The sequence below is a fragment of the Octopus sinensis genome, linkage group LG2 (assembly GCF_006345805.1).
Source record: "Octopus sinensis linkage group LG2, ASM634580v1, whole genome shotgun sequence".
In the NCBI taxonomy this organism is placed as follows: Eukaryota; Metazoa; Mollusca; class Cephalopoda; order Octopoda; family Octopodidae; genus Octopus; species Octopus sinensis.
The window spans coordinates 187,367,053-187,390,772 of NC_042998.1; the positions used below are offsets into that span (position 1 = coordinate 187,367,053).

General features: G+C 34.8%; 1 protein-coding gene across 6 annotated transcripts in view; it reads left to right on the forward strand.

Annotated features, from left to right (window-relative positions):
- LOC115223308 (ceramide transfer protein) overlaps window positions 1-23,720 on the forward strand; it is a 111,387-nt gene that overhangs the window by 79,180 nt on the left and 8,487 nt on the right. For all 6 annotated transcript variants that reach the window (XM_029793822.2, XM_029793847.2, XM_029793838.2 and 3 more), the window contains 9 exons: window positions 6,614-6,768; window positions 8,414-8,506; window positions 9,811-9,897; window positions 12,840-12,914; window positions 13,282-13,452; window positions 14,717-14,780; window positions 18,268-18,467; window positions 20,462-20,585; window positions 22,202-22,342. In XM_029793822.2, coding sequence (XP_029649682.1) covers window positions 6,614-6,768; window positions 8,414-8,506; window positions 9,811-9,897; window positions 12,840-12,914; window positions 13,282-13,452; window positions 14,717-14,780; window positions 18,268-18,467; window positions 20,462-20,585; window positions 22,202-22,329 — 1,097 coding nt within the window. In that variant the 3' untranslated portion in view covers window positions 22,330-22,342. The remainder of the gene's footprint in view (window positions 1-6,613; window positions 6,769-8,413; window positions 8,507-9,810; window positions 9,898-12,839; window positions 12,915-13,281; window positions 13,453-14,716; window positions 14,781-18,267; window positions 18,468-20,461; window positions 20,586-22,201; window positions 22,343-23,720) is intronic.

Consider the following 23,720-nt stretch of genomic DNA (forward strand, 5'->3'; position numbering starts at 1 on the left):
CCTCAGTTAATCCTCATTGTTTTCATAACTGTTCATGGTTAGCTTTGCATTATATAATGGCTACAATTCAGAAATGGATTATGCTCCTTTTCAAATGTTTAGCGAAAAGGTGGGGGGAGCCAGAAAAAAATATATTTGACAAATTTATTGGGAAACTTCTTCAGTTTCATGCTTTTCATAAAAGCAAAAAACACAGAAAAAGCAAAATATGAAGTAAAGATTTATTAAAGGCTGATATCGGACAAGCAGTATATATTGTGAACTATTTTGACTGCAGCCTTTAAAACTTAAAATCTGCTATTATTGTCACAACAGCATGTGTGAGTGTAATAATAATAGTGAACTGAACTATTTTGTGAATATTGAACTATTATGCAAACTGAATTGGGTATATTCCTTGAAATTCCTGCATCTTACACTCTCTTTCTCTCCAACTACCTGATGGGTAATGAGAAAACTAACTGGCGGGGTGCAGATCAATTAGAATACTTCAAAACTATGTATGAGAATGATAAAAGTAACCCCTCTAGACTTATGTTGGTCTGTGTAAGAAACTATGCATGCGGGAGGGTTTTCTGAGGTTTTGAAGCATTCACAAAAGTTTAAGACTTTTAATAATGTGTGAAGCTCGGAAAAGTGGATTGAGTTAATATAGCTAATGATTAGTCTATCTGAAAGTAAGGTGTTAGTAGGAAAGGATTCAAAAAGTTTTGCCACATCAAATAAACTGCATTTCTCAATATGAAAGAAGCAAATTAGCAAGAATCTAATATAGTGTACTCATTTCAAACAAACAATTAACTCATAAATATAGTGAGATATTGATTTATAGTGGATCAAATTGGTAGATGTACTAGAAGTCCTTAGTCAACAAGTAGATGATTTTTTTTACTTGGAACTGTATAATGTTCTATTACTTAAGTAACATAATAATTTTGCAGTAGCATTAATACTAGGCTCAAGCGATGTTAGCAGTGTGTTTTGTATATGTGTTTGTATGCCATATTTGTGTATAAATAACCATTTTTGCAAACAACTTCAATAACAAATGTCAAGGGGTGTGGCTTGTACATGAGGATAAAAATATGGATTACAAAACTTTTGAACCAATGTTTCCATGTAAATTATGGGTGCATCTTTTGTGTAAGTATAAATCTCCCCCTCCTCCTCCCTCTCTCTTACATGTGTGTGTTGATGCAAACATGGAAAATTGAACTCAAAATATGAGTATATGTATATCTTTTATTCATATCTAGCAGAAGCAGCAGAGTGACTCAAGATCTGAGAGTTCTGTACATTGGCACTTATCAAGTTTGGTGACTGCCAATCCCTAAAACTCTCAGACCTTGAGTCACTCTGTTGTTTCTACTAAATATTAATAAAAATGTGTGTGCATGTACGCACCTACACAAAAACTGGATAAACAATTATGGGTGGCAATGATTCATTTATTGAGATGTTACATATATTTAAGTTACAAGATGAAGATATTTCTTTACAGCTGTTTCAAAAATATGGTGATTGGTTGATGCTGTAATGCATATTATTAATAAGGCTGGCAGAATCGTTAGCACGTCGGGCGAAATGCTTAGCAGTATATTATCTGTCTTCAAGTTCTGAGTTTAAACTCCACCGAGGTCAACTTTCATCCTTTTGGGGTCGATAAATTAAGTACCAGTGAAATACTGGGGTTAATGTAATTGGCTGTCCCCCTCACCCAAATTTCAGACCTTGTTCCTCTAATAGAAAGGATTATTATTATTATTATTATTATTATTATTATCATTATCATTAAGGCAGCAAGCTGGCAGAATCCCAAGCCTGCCTGGCAAAATACTTTGCAACATTTTACCCATCCTTACATTCTGAGTTCAAATTTCACCGAGGTCAACTTCACCTTTCATCTTTTTGGGGTTGATGAAATAAGTACCAGTCACACACTGGGGTCAATGTAATTGACTAGTCCCTTCCCCCAAAATTTCAGGCCTTGTGCCTATAGTTGAAAGAGGTTATTAATATTATGTTATTATTGCTGTTCCAAGTCTCACCCAGAGACCTCAAGTGACACCAAGTTGGATGTTTTACTGTGGGTGTTATTTATGGTTAGCAATGATATAGTGTATGTGAAGGAGGCCAGAATCTGAGAACTAAGCTTCTGCTAGATTTGTATTATTATTATTATTAAAACGTTTTTTTAAATCACTATTATTATTATTATTGTTATTATTATTGAGTGAGAGAGCAGTTCATGCCATCAAAGTGACACTGGGGTAAAATATACGAAGCCCAATATACCCATCATGACTACCAGTCTGATAAGGGTACACCAGGCACATGCATCACAACCATATGTGCGCGACATGGTGATCTCATATCATGATAAACAGCACATGACCTTGCAGGTGGGGCCCAGTTAGAAATTTCTTCAGGTTGAGTAGCCCATCCCGCTCAAAAGGTCCCTGAATAAGGGTTGTTTAAGGATGTTGAAAGAACCACCCATGTTTCCAGAGGTGAATTATTCAAACTCCAAAGAATCCCTCTCAACACATGGCTATGATGCTCCCCCGCTACTTCTGCTCGTGATCAGAGATGCACATATCGTCAGCCACCAAGGGACATGCTCAACTGGTTAAGGTCAAACAACTGACAAGCAAATCTGTGGTATTGAGCATAATATTTGCTGTAGCCCATCTTTTATACCAAGACAAAACAATGTACATGATAACACTTCTAATCAGTTAAGATCAGAAGCCATGAGAGCCACTGCCTGGTACTGCATCAGGGCATTTATTATTATTATTATTATTATTATTATTATTATTATTATTATTATTATTATGCCTTGTGCCAAAATTAGAATTATCATTATTAGGCTGTGGTGTGTTGTTTGGGAATGATTTGGGTGCTATTATGGCAGGTCCTTCTGGCTTCCTTTTATTGACAGAAAGCATGAGAGGAGAAAAGGGAGGAGAGAAAGATTGAGAAATATTTTTGTTATTGATAAACATGAGTCACACTTTTTTTATGTACAGTGTTTATCTAATTACTCTAAGTAAATATAATCATTTCATAACAATAACAATCTTGAAGCCTGATAAAAAAAGAAAAGATATGTTTGTTTGGCTTGTGTCATGTAATCCTTATATGATTTTCCATCCATTGATAGTTGAGAACAATACTTTATGCACTAGAGTTAATGTTATGCTGGTAATTGACCTTACATTTTGGTTTAATATTTCAGTTTATCTTCAGAGATAAGTTACCATTAGCATTGTTTACAATTTTAGTTCCTTTGCATACATACTTGTTCAAGGAAAACAGATGTAGTTTTAAGAACAAATTCTTATTTATCACCTCTTTCGTTCAAAGATCACTTTATTAGAAACCACTACATTTAATTTGTTGTTGCTATTCAATCCTATGGGAACTCAGGGTAGATTTATGATGAAAAGTATTCCAGCCATGACATTCCAGCTTTTCTGTGTATTTGGGATGATATTGTCTGTATACCATTTTAAAGATGTAGAATTTGATGTGAGGAAATCCAGCTGCTTTTGTAGCTGGCTGAGTGGTTGTTAGGAGGTCCTGTCATTGGCTTATGCAGTAACGAACTCTTCAGTTTTGATTATACTGTTCCCATTTGTGCTTATTTATAAACAACAAAAATGGATTAATGCTTGCAAGCAACTTAATATCAATTACAGAGTGTTTAACTTCTCTGTTCTGCTGAGTACAGTAGAATGTTTAGCAAACTGTGACTACAACCCAATTTTGATTCCCACTTATAGCCAATTCATACCAACTCATACCATCTAGAAGAGAAAAATATGATCTCCCATCTACCTTGTAAACCAGTATTAAATTAGTCTGAAACCAGTAATTAGTCCACTTAAGTATGATATGAAAATAAAGAAAATGAGCAATATCTCTGTTCAGAACTTGTAAAGATTTGTTCTGTAGCCCTCACATTCACTCTTTTTATCAAATGTTTTGAGTTCATAAAGACAAAAAGTCTCTCTCATCGTAGTGTTAAAAGTAAGAAGGCATAAGTGTAAATAATTGCCTAGCTTCAATTAACAAGTAGAAATAATGTGGAAGGGTTAGACAAAATATAGCTGGAAGAATGGGAATAATCTTATGTATTTTCAAAGGAGGAATGATACCACTAAATGAGTTGAATGAAGTTAATACAATTAATATGGAGAATTCTACAAGTTGTTTGTTTTGTTTGCTCAGAACTGAAATATTTCTTTAGTCTAAGAGAAACAAAACTTTGCATTGATTTGATAAAGTTAATAATGTGAAGAATCTTCCAAGAAAAGGGGTTTTTTGGAGGGAGGGTCTTTTCTTTTTGTGAAACTAGGGATTTAAATATATTGTCATATGGTTTTGTATCCGAAACGATTTTTGCAAGAAATTCTTAATTAAACAAGTCATAGAACTTTTTCTTCTGTACATTACCACACTTTAGCAACTTTGAATACTTTATTCAAATGTTAAGTTTTGTGTATGCGTATAACACACAGTCTTTTGTTACGGTAGTCACAGCTGCTAGCTTGATCTAGTTCTGCAGTTAAAGCAAATTTAAAAAAATTGTGTGTGTGTGTGTGTATGGCTAATGTGTTATATGTTAAGATCTTTGTGTATCAATGAACTGATTTTGCAGGAAAATTTTACAGAATCAATAAACATCTCAGGATCAATGTTTGCTGTTAATGAAATCAGTTATATATATACTGGTGCAGGAGTGGCTGTGTGGTAAGTAGCTTGCTTACCAACCACATGGTTCCAGGTTCAGTCCCACTGTGTGGCACCTTGGGCAAGTGTCTTCTACTATAGCCTCAGGCCGACCAAAGCCTTGTGAGTGGATTTGGTAGATGGAAACTGAAAGAAGCCCATCGTATATATGTGTGTGTGTGTGTCTGTGTTTGTGCCCCAACATCGCTTGACAACTGATGCTGGAGTGTTTACGTCCCTGTAACTTAGCAGTTCGGTAAAAGAGACCGCTAAAATAAGTACTAGGCTTACCAAGAATAAGTCCTGGGGTCAATTTGCTCGACTAAAGGCAGTGCTCCAGCATGGCCACAGTCAAATGACTGAAACAAGTAAAAGAGCATATATATATATATATATATATATATATATATATATATAAAAGCTCCTCAAGGGACATTGTTGTGGTCACAATTATGTGGGCCAAACAAGCCTTACTTTCAGACGCAGAGTCACGCTGCATAAAGAACAGATTCATTTCCCTCAATACAGGCAGACAGCACTGAATAGACATATCGACAGATGCACAAGTGATAAAATGCCGAATTTTCATATCTTCCCATCATACCAATGCAAAGATTCAATCTTAGTACAAGAATGCCTAAACAAGGGAAACATGTTCATACAAAAGTACAGACCACACCTCAACATACAAATTTGACCATTTTAAAAATTATACTTAGGAGCCAGTTGTCCCCCTTGCCACCTGTTGCTTCCCTTGGTTCACTCTCTAGACTCATTCTTCTTATTCTTCAAACATCCAAAATGACAAAACCCCTCTGTCATGGGAACTGATTATCGTACAATGTCCCTTGAAAAGCTAATTTAAATAGTGAAAACCGGTTGGATTTCACAACATCCATATAATATATATATTTATAAAAAGATATTAAACTATATGAAACGAAGGCATTTCTCTTCCACTTTTTATATTTTTTTCCACATATTTTCAACTAATATATATGTGTGTATATATATATATATATATATTGGTAAAAGCATTACTATCACATTATAGTTTGGTTAACTAAAATCTACCTTACAGTTCATTGTGATGCTCAGATGCTTCTGAACCTATTAATATGAAACAATAACATTCTGTCTGTTAACAAGATTTAATATTTTGCCTTTCATGGCAGCTATGACTACAAAACTTAGCATATTCGTCAACAAGTGTTTGTTGAACTAAATAAAGGAAGCCTTTAGTTTACAAATGTAAAGTTCCTCAAAAATAGTGATTGTAAGTTCAAATACTTGTAAATATCTCTCAAAAATTGTTCATTCACGTTTACTTAATTTACTGGGGCCTATATAAAAAATATTTGTTGAATATTTAGTGGCTGTATGGCAAAAATTTTAATTTATTAATTTAATCAATTTTACTGAAATTACTTCCTGTAAATTTCTAATTAAAAAAAAAAAATTTTTTTTTTTTGTAGTAGATATTTCTGAAAATGTAGGGTTCATTATCATTACCTTTTGTTGTTTTCAAGGAGAAGAATCACTTCTGCTTAGGAATGGTGTAATAAGTCCTTAATGTGTCATTTTCTTGTTATTTTTACTAAGCTTTATTGATTCTAATCCATATTTATCTAGCTTGGTTGGTATATTTCATTGTAATGGTGCATCTTATTAACCTAAACTGCTTGATTGTTAATGCCAAACTTCCTTATTCTTAAGAATTCTACATGCTAGTGGTGCTCAGCTTCTTTACAGTCTTTAATGCTTAACTTGCTGATGTTTTGCTCTCTGGCCAACAAAGGCTAATCCTTCAAACATACAACCCAGTTATAAAATGTAGATAACCTATTTATACTTTTATTTCTTTGTCCTTTTGCAGCTTCCATTCTGCAGCAACATGGTGGCCATGCTCCTGATTTCAAAGGTGAAGCCTACACATTTAAGGCAACTACAGCCGGAATTATTGCAACTCTTTCTCATTGTATAGAAATAATGTCCCAGAGGGAAGATGCTTGGCGTAAACGCATGGAAAGGGTATGTCAGTTGTTTATCTCAAGTGTAATTTGCTTTAAAGAAGTAATTTCATAAACAATACTTTATGTATGGCTTGCTCTGCTCACTCTCAAGATTTTATCCAGTTTATCAAAAAGCTTATTCAATAGATTATTCTTGAGTGATAATTTGAAAAGTAATAATATTAGCAATTATTTTGCAGCAACTCCAGAAAATGGCTTTTGAAACAAAAGACCTATATAACAAAAGCCAAAGTACTCATTTGCAACAAAAAGCACAAATTCCATCATCATCACAGAATTAATTTTGATGTGTAGAAAAGGATTTAGTAGAAGCACAAAGTTATGTTCTTAGTGCAAGAATTATATATAGAAGAAATACAATGACATCTCTTAGATTAGCAAAGAACCAAGACCTCAAATGTCCCAAATGTTGTTAGTAGTAGAACCACCTATGAATTGGTTAACTACTCTGATGGCTCACATGAAGTAGTCATCTTTTTTTTGCTATCTAAGTGACATATTTAAGATCACCTTACTGGCACCCACGCCGGTGGCATGTGTAAAAGATTCGAACGAGGTCGTTGCCAGTGCCGTCTGACTGGCCCCGTGCCAGTGGCATGTAAAAGCACCCACTACACTCTCGGAGTGGTTGGCAGTAGGAAGGGCATCCAGCTGTAGAAACTCTGCCAGATTAAGATTGAATCCTGGTGCAGCCATCTGGTTCGCCAGCCCTCAGTCATTCGTCCAACCCATGCTAGCATGGAAAGCAGACGTTAAACGATGATGATGATGTAGTTGTAGTGATTACTTAATAGTTACAGAAAGAAGTATGCTAGAAGAGGAAGGTGTTATCTCTGTTGGCAACAAGGTGTTGTTTTATTTTTCTCTGTAAAATTTGCATTGCATGAAACTTGTGTAAAGAAGTATGATGCTGTATTATATATGGGAATTAAATGTTGACGGTTTGTGAAGACTGGAGAAAAATTTGTTGAGCATAATTATTGGATATATTGCGTAACTTGCACAAAGGCAAACTCTGAAGTCTCAGAGAGTGATGAGACACAAAGAGCTTAATGCATGCAAGGAAAAGCTGCTCTAGTGTAGGTATGTAATCATCATCATTTAATGTTTGCTTTCCATGCTAGCATGGGTTGGACGATTTTGACTGAGGGCTGGCGAACCAGATGGATGCCCTTCCTAACACCAACCACTCCAAGAGTGTAGTGGGTGCTTTTTACATGCCACCAGCATGGGGGCCAGTCAGGTTGTACTGGCAGAGCTGGATTAAAAAGTGCCATGTATTGACAGTTGAACATTGTAAAGTAGGAGTCCAAGGAAAAGTAGAAATTTATAAATTAGCAAGGCATGTACTGCATACACTTTCAACAGATGCTAACATGGTCAAAAAAAGAGGTCCAACATTAATTCTAATGATGAAATATCCTACTTGCACATGGCCAATGATTACTGAATTTTCAGCTTTGATAACTAATAGCCAATACTGTCTTGCTCAGATGAACTGAAAGTATATATATAAATTACATACTATTTTGTGTGTGTATGGGAAATGTTATATTAGATTTATTTCTGTTAATGAATAATATTGTCCTCATTGTGTTGCATCCAAACAAACTGAATAGTGTTTTTTTGTAACTTTTATTCAGGAAGTGGAGAAACGAAAGAAAGTTGAAGAATCCTACAAATCTGTTTTACTGGATCGACAAAAGCCAATAGTATTTGGTGGACCAGATTATGAAGTAAGTCTGTTAAGCACATGAAGTTTGTCTTAGTAACTATTTTAAAGTTTTTGTCGTTCTCTTCAGGGAACTACACAAAGGCTTGTGTGAATGGAGATAGTATAAAGTAAGGAGAGTCTTTAATGTTGTCAGGGACAAGACAAAATTCATAAGGATAAAATGATAAAATGCACCTACTCTACTCTGTAAAGTGGTAGGTAAAAAGAGGAGCATCTAGCTGGAGAAAGCATGCCAGAAATGGAATGGTTGATCAAAGTGTGCTTCCACCCACCACTCATGCAGGATGGCCATAACTCTGAACAAGAACTGACTTGGAATGTGTATGACTCATCCAACCCATGCTGCCATGGAAAAGCAGCATATAATTATTATGATGACGCTATATGTAGAGTGGCCATGTGGTAAGTAGCTTGCTTACCAACCACATGGTTCTGGGTTCAGTCCCACTGTGTGGCACCTTGGGCAAGTGTCTTCTATAGTGAATATACCTTTGGGCTAACCAAATCCTTGTGTGTGGATTTGGTAGATGGAAACTAAAAGAAGTTCATCGTATATATGTGTATGTATGTGTGTGTATATGTTTGTGTCTCTGTTTGTCCTCCCACCATCACTTGACAACCGTTGTTGGTGTATTTACGTCCCTGTAACTTAGAGGTTCGGCAAAAGAGACCGATAAAATAAATCCTAGGCTTAAGAACAATGTCCTGTGGTCAATTTGTTCGACTACAGGCAGTGCTCCAATATGGCCACAATCAAATGACTGAAACAAATAAAAGAATATATCTTTTAAATATGAAGAAGGAGAAAACAGACTACTCAGAATTGAAAGTACAAGTCATATATTTTAAATTTTATGAGAAGCTGAGACTTAATGAAGAGCTGTTTGAGTATCTAGATAAGTGTAAACAAATGAATGTAAGGAAGAAAGCAAATATAATGAAATGAATAAAAGAAGGAAATGTAAGATAGTCAAACAATGTAAGGGGAATAACTCAATATTAAAAATAAAAAATAAAAGCAATGTAAATATGTGAAATTAAAAATACAAAATGCAGACAACAAAGATATAAAAATGAAAAGTAGTCAGCTGCAACTTATCTTTAACACCTCTCCTATCATTCTCAATGGCTTTTTATATCTGCTCTTGATGCTCCCTACATCTGTTGTTACCCCATTCACTATAGCCAACCTTAAAAACTGCTGCTCTCTGTCACTGTACAAATCTTTGCCCCAATTCTTAAACCCTGCACATCATCTCTTTACTTTCTAATCTATCTACATGTTTTGTTCTTTATAAACTTTAGGAAGGGCCACATTGTGCAATTAATGAAGATGAGTTTTTTGATGCTGTTGATGCTGCTCTTGACAAATTGGAAAAAGAGGAAGAAAGAGTAAGTTGATTTCAATGACACTTGATTGTCTGTTGGTTGTTTTATATTGTTGTTTCGTACCAGGTCAATCCAGATCAAAGATCTTCATGCCATGGCCATTTTGTCTTTTTTTGGTGGCATAGTATTTTCTTTTTAGTTTCAGCTCAGAGCTGTGGCCATGCTGATGCATCGCCGTAAAAAGGTTTCTTTATGCATCAGCCAGGAATCAAACCCAGGTCGCCCATGTGGCAGGCGAGCACTCTACCACTGAACCATTGATGCCAACAGTATTTGCAAAGGGAAGCCATCCTTCCCGTCTTCAACCTATGATACACACGGACTCGAGTTTCTGAATATTGACCTGTCATCAGCGTGTGACAATCATGACTCTCGATATTGAGGATTATATTATTATTCTGTGCAACCTTTTTTACCATGGTAGGATTTGGTTGCTATTTCTAACAGGTTGATAACTTGTTTTTATATAAAAATGTAGGTAATGATATATTTCTAACAGTAATTGAAATATGTTATTCTGTGTGCTTTTAATCTTTTATAAAAATGTGTAGACCATCAGTGGATAATATCAACAGCTATTAAAGTATTTGATAAAGGGAAGTAAACCTTGTTGAGAAAGAAAACCTGTTATTTGCATTAATTCTTATTTACTAATTCTGTAAACGGATTGAAACGTAGTGTAGATGTGAACATAAAAGGAATATTTCATCTTTAAAGATGTGCTTAATAGTCAGAAAAATCATAATTATTCCATACTACATATTTTTAGATTTGTTATATTTGTGTTTTAATTTCAAAAGCCAACTAAACGGCCTTTAACTTTCTTCAGGTCAATAAAATAAGTACAAGTAGTTATCACTGGGATTTATTTAGCTGATCATACCCAAGAGATACAAATTAGCAACCTTGTTGCTAATGTAAGATATTGTTATTTTATATACTGGGCAGTTATTTAGGTGTTTTTAGTAGCATCTGGTGAACATTATTCTTTTAGGATGGTTTGATTAAAAGTGAACAAATTTTCTAAGATTTAAAATTCCATCCAGTCATTTATGCTACTGCCTTCCATTTCTGGGAGGGTTGTAGGAGTAGAGTCCCTACATCTCCTCCACAGTCATATCAACAGCAACCATCATTACACTTTTCAACTGGCCTCCCAAGCATGACCAGCTGAGAATATGGATGGCCTGCCCCTAGGTCTCCTGCTGGTTGACTCAGCTTGAATATGTCTTTCAAGCCTTTCCTTTTCCTGTGACCTTCTACTCTCATGTTTGTTCTATCAGAGCTGTGACCTCTCAATGTGAAGATGTAGTGGCTTAACCTAGAAAGACTCATTTTTTTTAATGAAATTTGCAATGATTTCTTTGAATTATTCAAAGGAAGGGGCAATATAATGAAGTATTAAATTGAAATTGGAATAATTCTTATTTTGTATTGGATTAAATCAGATAAAGAGAGAGGCATTAACTATAGTAGCAAAAGGCTGAGGATGAAGTATTGAAGGCCGATATCAAAATGTTGAGCTTTATGAAGGAGATGACAGAGGACCAAGATATGTGGCACATTGCTGTACTTAAGAAAACCATGCGTCACAACAGAATTGAGATCCTAAAACCAAGGTGCCATGTAAAAAGTATTGGTGCTGGTACCACATAAGAGGCACCCAGTACACTTTGTGGGGTGGTTGGCATTAGGAAGGGCATCCAGCTGTAGAAACCATGCCAAAACAGACTATGGAACCAGGTGTGGACCCTGTCCTTATTAGTTCCTGTTAAGCTGTCCAACCCATGCCAGCATGGAAAACGGACGTTAAATGATGATGGTGATGATCTTGACCTTATTACATTAATTTAATTTTGATAATAGAAATATATATAACTAGCTTAAGGTGGCTGTAGTTGACAGGAAGCTGCAGGTGGAACCCTTCTACAGGTGAATTCTAATTCAGTCCTCATTGCCCAACTCAGAAAAGCATACAGACTAAGAGGCAAAATGCTTGTGACCCTGAAATACCAAGTGATGATACAGAAAAGTGTCCAACACAGTAATGGATTCAGAAGAAGAGCTTGTAACACCTCTGAGTTGCTCTTGTAGTTTCTGCATGGGCCAAGGCATATTCGATGTTTATTTCATCTATGAAAGTCAGATAGAATATCATAAGTCTTGAGTTGAAGTTGATTACATGTTTCTTGTTGTATTCTATGTACATCAGTTCATGTCAGATATATGTATCAGCTCTCTGGACATTACGGTCATCAATCAGTGGAGTTTTCCATGTGTTTTCCACTCATCATCATCATCATTTAATGTCTGCTTTCCATGCTAACATGGGTTCGACGATTTGACTGAGGTCTGGCGACCCAAACTCCGATCTGATCTGGCAGAGTTTCTACAGCTGGATGCCCTTCCTAATGCCAACCACTCTGAGAGTGTAGTGGGTGCTTTTACGTGCCACCGGCACGAGGGCCAGTTTGGTGGAACTGGCAACGCCCACGCCCAAATGGTGCTTTTTATGTGCCACCTGCACAGGAGCCAGTCCAGTGGCACTGGCGACGACCTCGCTCGAATATTTCACATGCCACCAGCACAAGTGCTAGTAAGGCGATGCAGTAACAGTCACGCTGGAATGGTGTGTTTAATGTGCCATTGGCATGAAGGCCAGCTTGTTGCTCTGGCAACAATCTCACTCGTATGGTACTCTTAGCGCTCCACTAGCAACGGATGCCAGTCACCGAGTTTGATTTCGACTTTCACACTGTGAAACCAAAACCACAGGATTTTGGAAATATTTTAATTTTATTTTCATACAGTAACATTATTTAATACTTTAAAAGGTTTTTTTCCTTTAAAATGTAACGATGAAACAGTTAAAATATTTCTGGATTATTTATATTTTTTGATAACATAAAATTTTACATGTCACTTTTGTTTTCCTCTTCTTTCAGAAACTTAACCCTGTTGGTAAACCAATGCCCCCTCCTGCTATCTCTCTATCACCTAATCACAGCTTGTATAATGAGGCAAGTTCAGTTAATTATCTATTGAAGCTCTGATGTAGTAAACTACTCTACATTTCTTAATTATTAAGAATATTATTGTTTACCTTTTAATATATTTAATCAGATGTATACTTAAATGTAATGAAACTTTATAAGATATTCATTAAAAAAGTAATCATTATAAGCAGAAAAGTTAATTGCTTGTAAAACTATTTCGTTTTCCTTGTTTACTGATATTTGCTTGCTTTCTAAATCTCTACCTGAGTTATATGTTTATATATATATATGAAACTTTTGCTTTGCAATTGACTTTTACATTCAGGAATGATTTGGTTCCAAAATAGTAAGATATCTTTGTTGATTAAAATATATACTTTTTTTTTTAAAGATTAATCAAATTACGGGTGAACACTTGAATTATTTAGAAGAAAAAAATGCTGCAGGTGAAGAAGATAACTGGATTCTTATTCATGAAGAAGGAGAGATGAAAGTTTTGAAACGAGAACTAGAAGAGGATGGGCTTGTCATTGATCCTCTGAAAGCTGTCCATACAGTTAAGGTAAGCCATTCTATAAATTGGAATCATAGTAAACACACTTGATTTTTATAATTTTGGTATTTGTTGATAAAGAAACTTGCCTTCTCTATCCTATTCTGCTAGATTTTAGAATCTACTTCTTAAATAATCATTGTTGAAGGTCTTATCACACTGCCCTTTTTCAGATTGAAACAAATAGTTGAAGCATCAGTGGCTTTGTTAACTTTTTGCAATCATGACTGCAAAATTTCAAATATGTGTTTATATCTGATATCTATCAGTATAAATAAAAATGTAAAACAACTACTATGGTTGCGAGTTCAAACTTCACCACAATTATTGTTTTAAGGTGTCTCACTCTGTTTGTGGGTTACTATATGTATCTTACCTACTTGTGGTTAGCAACAGGCAGGATATTCAATTCTTCCAGCAGTTTGCAAGTATCTAAATTTACCAAAGAAAAAAAAAATCTTATGTTAAAATGAAAAAATAAATGTAATAAAAATGTCTTTTCTTTAAGCATTTGATTGTTTATTTGATGTATTTTAACTCTTTAATCTCCAGATTACTCTATCAAATGAAATGCTTATTTATTAACATTGTTTTGAAGTAACCATGCATTTTCTTAGAGCTTTGATATTTTGATGATGTGCTTGTTTATTTTTATGACATTTTAGGATAGGCGTGAAATGCCAGATCTGGCTAGTTTGAATGTAAAACAGTATTTGGGCCGGATATGACTGGTTTAAATGCTAATGGGTTAACAACCAAATATGTTTACTCGTTTATTTCTAATGATAAATGTTTTTACTGATCGAGATTTGAACATGCTACATTAGTCACCAAATTATGTTTATAGATGAACGGAATTTGGCATGTCGGAGTAGGGAGTCAGCTGTTAGTTTCTTCAAAGATCTAAGATAGGAGCTATGGTCCAAAACTTATAACTCTAAACTATGCCATCTCTTAATGAGGTTTTCATTTTGTTTTGAATCTCAAATGCATTATTTTACTTGCAGACATCTAATTACTGGAAATCTCTTTTTGTAAATTAAGTGCACAGTACTCTAAATAATATAAAGAAGGCTGGTTAATAATCCAAATAACCTTAGTTCTCTTCTAAATGCACCTGTCTCAAAAATATGGACATGTAATCATTTCACTAACATACAGTCAGATCCTTGGTGAAGGTTTTTCCTTTACCACTATCTTCTAACTGAATAACAAAAAGAAGCAGTATTGTGTTGAATGTCATATTTAATAAAGTTTTCTTTTTCTCTTCAAGGGAATCACTGGTCATGAGATTTGTCATTATTTCTGGGACTTGAATGTACGAATGGATTGGGAAGGTAAGAAACAAACATATCAACCATCTTCTTATATTTCAATTCTAGAACAGTATGTAATTATTTTACATAAAACAGTGCATAGAAGCAGTGCATTGGTTTATTGGTGGTCTGTTGGTCCATAGAAAAGTCACGGGTTAAAATCCTGCTCAGGATTATGCTTTGTGTCATAAATATATTGTTCTTTTCTCAGTTTATCTAGCTTTTCAGTTTGTAGTTCAGCATCAGTAATGAATCATTATCAATAATATCTTGTGAAATATGATGATGCAATCTTTGCTAATAATAACATATCTGAAATGACCTTGCAAAGAACAAATCAATTCCCAGAAGTGTATAGTAAGGTACAGAATGAAGTTTTGAGCTAATAAGCTCTTCCTGGAGCATTCTAGTGAAGAATTCTGTATGTCTGATGGAAATAAATACGATGGAAATTTAAACGTATCTGATTTTCCTGTGAATTTGTGAAGAAATGTTGCCCTGAGAATGATAATCAAAGGTCATTTTAGTAACTAATTTTGAAATAACTTGGAACCATATTGAATTTTTGAACTCCAACTTTTCACAAATTTAAATATTCGTTGCATTCACTGCAGAATATTCTGTTTTCATTTGCAAAGTTTCTCACTCTCTATTTCAATGTTTTCATTCCGAGCTTTAATTTGCTATTTGCAAAACCCACAGTTTATTCTGTAAAGCTTACAGATGGACATACAGAATTCTTCACTAGAATGCTCCAGGAAGAGCTTATTAGCTCAAAACTTCATTCTGTACCTTACTATACACTTCTGGGAATTGATTTGTTCTTTGCAAGGTCATTTGCAAGGCTGCTGAATTGAAATCTCTATGTTGCTTTGATGGGAAGGTAAAACTTGACAAACTGCTTCTCCTTCTGTAGTTGGACTATTTTGATGTTTGTTTAACCCTTTAGTGTTTTTGAGGTTCAAGAGAGGTGTCCACAATATTTGCTTGTAACTTTGTTAATTTTTTACATACAGGTTTGAAATTTTGTCAGTGGGTGCTTATATACCAGTGGATTATTGTTATGTAATTTTAACTGATCTTGCTGATTAAACTTGACTTTTATGGGCAGGTCAATTTAATTAATAGGTGTAAAACCAATAGCATTATGGATAAACACTAAAATTGAAATTCTAAATGCATCTTACCTGTTTGATTTGTTATTAAAATTATCCCAGATGTCAACTGCCAACAATTTTTCCACTTTTCAAGATGAGGTACATTAATTTGAATTTAAATACAGGTATAATCAGCGCAAGGTTTTATTCTTTCTCTATATTTCATTCAAATATTTTCATTGAAAATAAAGTACAAAACTCTTTTACTAGTCAATGTACTATTGGCTATGTACTCTTATACCATTTAATGAATGCATTTACATAACAATGCATCTAATAAAAAAAAAAGCTCATTAACAGGTGAGACAAAAGTGTAACATACTGAAAATTAATATTTATTTCTCACTTTCACATATTTGTAATAAAATGAAAGGAATATATAATAGTATTACTATCAAACAAAATATAGTTATGCCATATTTTTATCGTGAAACTGTCCAAAGCACCCTTTACACAAGGGCACTTTGCAATATGAACACATATATGAGGTCTTGATCTGATATCCATTTGCAGTTTTTCTTTTTTGTAGCAAACTTCTTTCCTTTCATTTATTTTTTCAACTTTATGAAAGTCAGTATTTTCTCTGTTGGCATCCACCTCAGTTAATTTTGCTTTTCTCCCAATTCTGTACTTTCTGGAAGAAAAGCCCTCACGTAACTGAGATGCAATGTCAACCCGAAATTTCAAATGGCCGGTGTCTTTTGGTGGCAGAGGTGCCTTGTGGCTTTTTACATAAACAATATATGAATTAACTATAGTTAGACATAATGCTGGAGATATATGGATCACCATACCTTATATCAGGATTCCAGTAGTTCCACATTTGAGGAATATAGTGTTTATAGTAAAAAAAACTTGCATTTCTACAGTATCTGTGGACTGCCATAGTGGATCAGGTCTTCCATGAATAGAAATTATGCATTGAGCATATCTGTTTCCTCTATGACAGTTTTAAAAAAAACTTTTTGGTAAAAATAAAAATAAATAGTCCAATGGCTGAACATCAGGAGGTAGACTATTGTGGACTAATCTTTTCTGTGAAATCAGAAATTGTGGTTGATGTAGTAATCTTCAACTATGTTGCTGTAATGTTTTCAATATCCTTTTTATCACTTTCATTTACTCCACTTCCATAATCTTCCGATGAAGATTTATAAATATTAATATAAGGTTTGATCTGAAGACAAAATCACCATTGTTTTCATTTATATTTTGTACATCATCAAGAGTAATACCTTTGAAGTTGGAATCACTATTTGCTGACATCATATTGTTAAAAACTAAGATATACACTTCTCTTCAAATGTTGGAAGGGAGTCTCAAAAATTTCCTATTTTTACTTGAATAAAGGCAGGAAAGGTTTTATTTCATATTATCTCAAAGCTATGAGAATTCAGTAATGTAATTTGTTTATTCTTTTAGCAATTTCATAGAGTAATCAGATACGGCTGGATTTGGCCGATTCAAACAAATAAAAGGGGAATAATTCTCAGCCTGTTTTGGCTGGTCTAAACACTAAAGGGTTAAAAAGAGAGAGAGATGGCTGATAAAATAATGAAAGCAGTGTTTGCTAAGAAAGTGAGCACTATTATACAAAGATATCATCAGATGTAAAATATAACAATTATTAGAATTGGGAATCAAATGTGAAAATATTATCAAGTGGCTGGCAGAAAACTGCCTGGAGGGCAGTCTTTCTGCTAGTGAGTCAAATGGAGTTTATTGACCCTCTTGAAGGTTGGCAACAAGAAGGGCTCCTGGCTGTAGAAAATCCTGGAGCTATAATAGAAGTCACTTGTCCCGAGTGCAATGCAGTGGTATTGTGGTTAAGAAGCAAACATCTTAACCACACAACCCTGCCTGCCTGAACCTATATTCTTAAGAATACATGTTCTCTGTATTCTTCCCTCAGCTTTCATTCTCTCTTCATTTTTTTTTTTTTTTAGATATTTATCTTATGAATATTTGATTTTTTGGCTTTTAACAATGTGTTATTTGCCCGTTTCATTGCAATAAGAACTTTTTATTGTCAGATTGGTACTATCTCACTTCTGGTCTGACCAAAGCAAGACTTATCAGAATACTGATTATTATATGAAATATTGATAATTCCTTTCTTTCATTTTATGGAGAAGAAAACTACATTTTGCACTGATGCATATACACACTTATACGTGCTTGGGTGCACTCTCTTGCTCATTTCCTTGTACATACGCATATATTTATTTGCACACACACACATACACCTGCATTCACTTGTACACAAATTTTATGATTATCTTAATGAACCTGATTTGTTTCTTCAAACATTTATCTAATAAATTACTGAAATTGATTCTCTATATTGCTAGGCACTCTTGAAAGCACTCGGTGTATAGAATGGTTGTCTGAAGATACCTTTGTCAGTCACAATGTCATAAAACGTGTATGGCCTGCATCACAAAGAGATGCTCTTTTCTGGTCCCATATTCGGCATGTTATTAGTGATGATGAAGAAAAACCAGATCTCTGGATTGTTGTCAATTATTCCACAGACCATCCCAGTGTGCCAGTAAGTAATATTTTCTTGAAGATTCCTTAATCATATTTTTACTGACCTATTCCCAAACATCTTTGTATTGTTTTTACTGATCTCATCTCTCTATATATATAAATGGCAAAATGTCTGTGTGTGTGTCCTTTATACAAATCCACAATTTTTCAGTTAGAGGGCTCACACTTTCTATGGTCATTCAAAACCGTCCAAGGGTGGTCGTGCACATCTTTACATTTCCCCAGTCACCCCACAAAGCCATTAAAAAATCAATAGAAGTGACTTTTTGTGAAATTTCTATCCAAAACCCAATCAAAATGCCTGAAACTTGATATGCCAATTGAATGCCAGCTAGCTGTATGTGATTGGTTGGAGATTTGGATAGTACTCACATGTATGTGCACATGCACGCAGGTGTGTAGGCATGCACTAGCACTATCATTACATCTATATTTTTATAGTCTTACTCTGACTTGTTATAATTTTTACCATCAGAACATCATGTTAGAGGAGAGTGATTCTTCATAGTTGCAATGCTTAACCTACTCAGTCAAGAAACCAAATTTCTCTCTAAAAGCTCTCCACCATTTTCAGAATAAGGCTCTTATTTGCAAATTTGAAGATTATTATAATAATTTACATTTAAAACATCATGGTGCTACTACAGTTTTTTGTTTTATTTTTAACCCTTTAAATTGTGATATTTTTTCCAATTTGGCTGTTTCAATATAAACCGAAACCCTGGTGTATTTTTGCTAGAACAGTTAGAATTCTTGTTCCATTAACTTATTCAAACATACTTTTCTATCCTGCTATTTTCTGTGTCTCTTTCTATAAGAAGAAACACTCATTTCTTCCTCAAGTTAGTCATCACTATAGTTTATTCATCTTCATTAGACAAGTTTTGTTTCTTTACCACCTCAAAAGTACACTATGGGGGGGAAAAAGATTTGTTACAAAATCTCCTTCATTTTCTCATTTCTTTTATTGTGTAGCACTAGTACTCCAACAGTCTTGTAGAATATTGTTAGTCATAAATTCTTATCAACCATATAAAAAATGTTCAAAGTTGTTATTTATAAAATGATGAAACCTTGTTTAGCACCAGGGAAAAATAAAACCAAGATTTTAATTTTTCAGATTATTAACCTCATCTTTGGCGTATATTTACAATGTATTCATTTACACTACTAATGGTTATCAAGTATTTTGTTGCTGAATATGTGCTTTGTCCTAGGCTGTATTTGAACTGATATGAATCTTTTCTGGGACTATTAATGTATACATATATCTGTGGCCAAAAGTATCTACACACATATAACATTAATAATTTGGGAAATTCTCTAACAACTATTCATCTCAGACATTTTAAATTTAGCTTTCAGCATTTATCACAATCTGATGAAGGTCATGATTTTTTGATGTATAGATTTTTTTTTTCCCTATCATTAGAAAAATAAAAAGGTGTCAGAAACTAGTACACTGGCCACAAGAGTACATATGTAATCAATTAGCAACTGGTATACTGACTTGGGTTAAGATGATTATCATAACTGTAATCTTTATATATAAAATTGAAGTTGTGTGTGTGAGACTCTGTCTCCTCCGATTTAGATTCCTAACTACTCCCACATTTTGCGGTGCAGTTTAACCAAAAGCGAGTATCTTATAGTCGTCATTCATATCGAGCCCTTCTGGGTATTAGCACGCGTCTACGATGAGTCTACAATTAAAAAAAAAATTTACCATCATTTTTCCACATTTTTAATGATTTTTGCTTGGGTTATATAAGGGAGGTAACTCTCTAAAAATGCTTATATAGTTATTTCCCTTACAAATCCGAGCAACGCCGGGCGATACTGCTAGTTTTTCTTCATAATCACTAAATGTCAGTCTCCATGTTGGTTTCATTTTATCTTTCTCTCCTGCATCTGAAGATATCATTCATTTCAGTAATACTATTTGTATGTTATATTAAATGCTAACTTTTTTCCATTTCTTCTTTGATGCAGCCTAATAAATATGTTCGTGTAAAAATGAATGTGTCAATGGCCTGTCAAACATTAATTGAACCGCCAAATGATAGTGAGATCACTCGGGACAATATAACGTGCAAAATCACATATACTGCCAATGGTAAGATATTTAAATTTGAAAATTATTCTTTTACTCTTTTACTTGTTTCAGTCATGTGACTGTGGCCATGCTGGAGCACTGCCTTTAGTCAAGCAAATCGACAGCAGGACTTATTCTTTGTAAGCCTAGTACTCATTTTATCAGTCTCTTCTGCCGAACCACTAAGTTACGGGGACGTAAACACACCAGCTTCAGTTGTCAAGCAATGTTGGGGAGACAAACAGACACATAAACATACACACACATACATATATATATATATATATATATATATATATATATATATATATATATATATATATATATACATATGATGGGCTTCTTTCAGTTTCCGTCTACCAAATCCACTCACAAGGCTTTGGTCGGCCCGAGACACTTGCCCAAGGTGCTACGCAGTGGAACTGAACACAGAACAGTGAAGAAAAAAACTTTCAAGCAATAAGACATTTGCCCAAGATGCCATGCAGTGGTATCAATCCCAGGTTCTTGTAATTTTGAAGCAAGCTTCTTAACCATTTGACCATGCATTGTCCACATCATAATGGTCTGTGCCACTCAAAGTTTAGTATTTATCTTATCTCCACTTCTGAGGTGATCTATTGTTGTGCATTTACATCATATCAATTCAGTTAGCTGTAACCATCAGAATGTGATTTTCTAAATTTCTATTAAAACTTGCCAAAATTTTTTTTAGAATTAGGACACTTCTAATAAAGAAAAAAAAACAACATTCGAGCGAGGTCATTGCCAGTGCTGCTGGACTGGCTCTTCTACAGGTGTCACGTAAAAAGCACCATTTGAGCGTGGCCGTTGCCAGTACCACCAAACTGGCCCTCGTGCCGGTGGCATGTAAAAACACCCACTACACTCTCAGAGTGGTTGGCATTAGGAAGGGCATCCAGCTGTAGAAACTCTGCCAGATCAGATTGGAGTCTGGTTCGCCAGACCTCAGTCAAATCGTCCAACCCATGCTAGCATGGAAAATGGATGTTAAACGATGATGATGATGATTCCTTAATATGATTAAATAGAGGGTGTATGTATTCAGGGTGGCAGATTTGATCCAAAACTTGGTTTAATACTATCATGTGATCCTTGTGTATCCTTAGTGGAAATCCACTATGTTGCAAGCATTTGGTCCAGGCCTTTGATTTAAGGATAACTTAGGAGTCAGACCTTCAAAAGCCAAAAAATTGTACTTGCATTTTTAGACTGTTAATCCTTGAAAATCTTTTGTTTTGAGTTGATTAGTCTTTCATCATCAAGGATCGTACAGTCAATGTTTGCTTGAACTAAGAAACCTGTTTTTTGTTTTTCATGATGCGTTCAATGTTTATCAACTATGTTGCAAACAAAAAGTATAGCTAACCTTCATAAAACAAATATGTGACACTTACTGGTAAGTGGAAGTATAAACTGTTAACAATATTTTTAACTTCTGTCTTTTGAAAGAAAAATATTCGCAAGTTTTGAGTTCAAATCTCACCAAAATTGACTTTGTTTTTCATTATTTGAGGGCTAATCAAAATTTCATCATGGAAATGTAAACATGACCTTGTACCAAATTTAAAGATTATTTTTTTATTGTTATAATTATAAATTTTTTTTTTTTACAGTTAACCCTGGAGGATGGGCCCCAGCATCTGTGTTGAGAGCTGTCTACAAACGAGAATACCCTAAGTTTTTGAAACGCTTTACCTCATATGTGAAAGAAATCACTGCCAACAAACCTATTCTGCTTTAATGATAAAACTCCTGTAAGTGAAGCCTGAGTTGTCTGTCTGTGTATCTGCCAACTCTCAGAGATATGGCACCCTAAGAAAAGGAAACAGCATCCATTTAAATAGTACTGCTGTCTTGTTGGTGAATCATCTTCTGTTGTAGGAACCCCTACAACTTCTCTGTCTCCAAGATATTACATTCTTGGTTCATTTTGCTAGTTCTTGCAAGTTCTATTTCACCAGCTTTAAACCACATTGGTTGTTTCACTGAGTCAGTTTCAACAACATTTATGTGTGATATTCTCTTTTTTTCCTCAATCATCAGAAATAAATTGGCTTTGAAGTTGCAGTAGTAGTTAATGTTAACAAAAGTTGTGTACATGTGTGTGTGTTTGTGTGTGTATTGTTTGAAGTTGTACTTGGTTAGCAAGTGACTTTAACAGATAGTGTGCCGACACTAAAACATTTACACCATGGGCCAGTTATGATAGCCATTTAAAACACATTTATACTATTACATACAGTTTTGTTTTAATTTTTTGATAGTATTATATAGTATAAATATCATGTTTTGATGTACATCTGGAAGCACTCCGTCGATTACGACGACGAGGGTTCCGGTTGATCCGAATCAACGGAACAGCCTGCTCATGAAATTAACGTGTAAGTGGCTGAGCACTCCACAGACACGTGTACCCTTAACGTAGTTCTCGGGGATATTCAGCATGACACAGAGAGTGACAAGGCCGGCCCTTTGAAATACAGGTACAACAGAAACAGGAAGTAAGAGTGAGAGAAAGTTGTGGTGAAAGAGTACAGCAGGGATCACCACCATCCCCTGCCGGAGCCTCGTGGAGCTTTAGGTGTTTTCACTCAATAAACACTCAACGCCCGGTCTGGGAATCGAAACCGCGATCCTATGACCGCGAGTCCGCTGCCCTAACCACTGGGCCATTGTGCCTCCACGATGTACATCTACGGCATAACTAACACACATCACAAATCCACAGTGTCTGCAGGCTCGATGGATTTGTGTTAGTAAATATCAAACAAAAGTGAATGTTACTATAATATCTGTGTTTTAAATTTTGTGTATGTGTGCTCTTATAATAAAGCTCTTATTTGCAAGAGCTTTATTTTGAGAAGACCTGTGGAATATTTTTTTTTCTTCTTTTAATTGGATCTCAACAGTTATAAATAAAGCATGTAAATATTGGGTTGAAAATCCCTTTTGGATAAAAAAAAAAAAGAGGCGCAGGAGTGGCTGTATAGTAAGTAGCTTGCTTACCAACCACATGGTTCCGGGTTCAGTCCCACTGCGTAGCACCTTGGGCAAGTGTCTTCTACTATAGCCTTGGGCCGACCAAAGCCTTGTGAATGGATTTGGTAGACGGAAACTGAAAGAAGCCCGTCG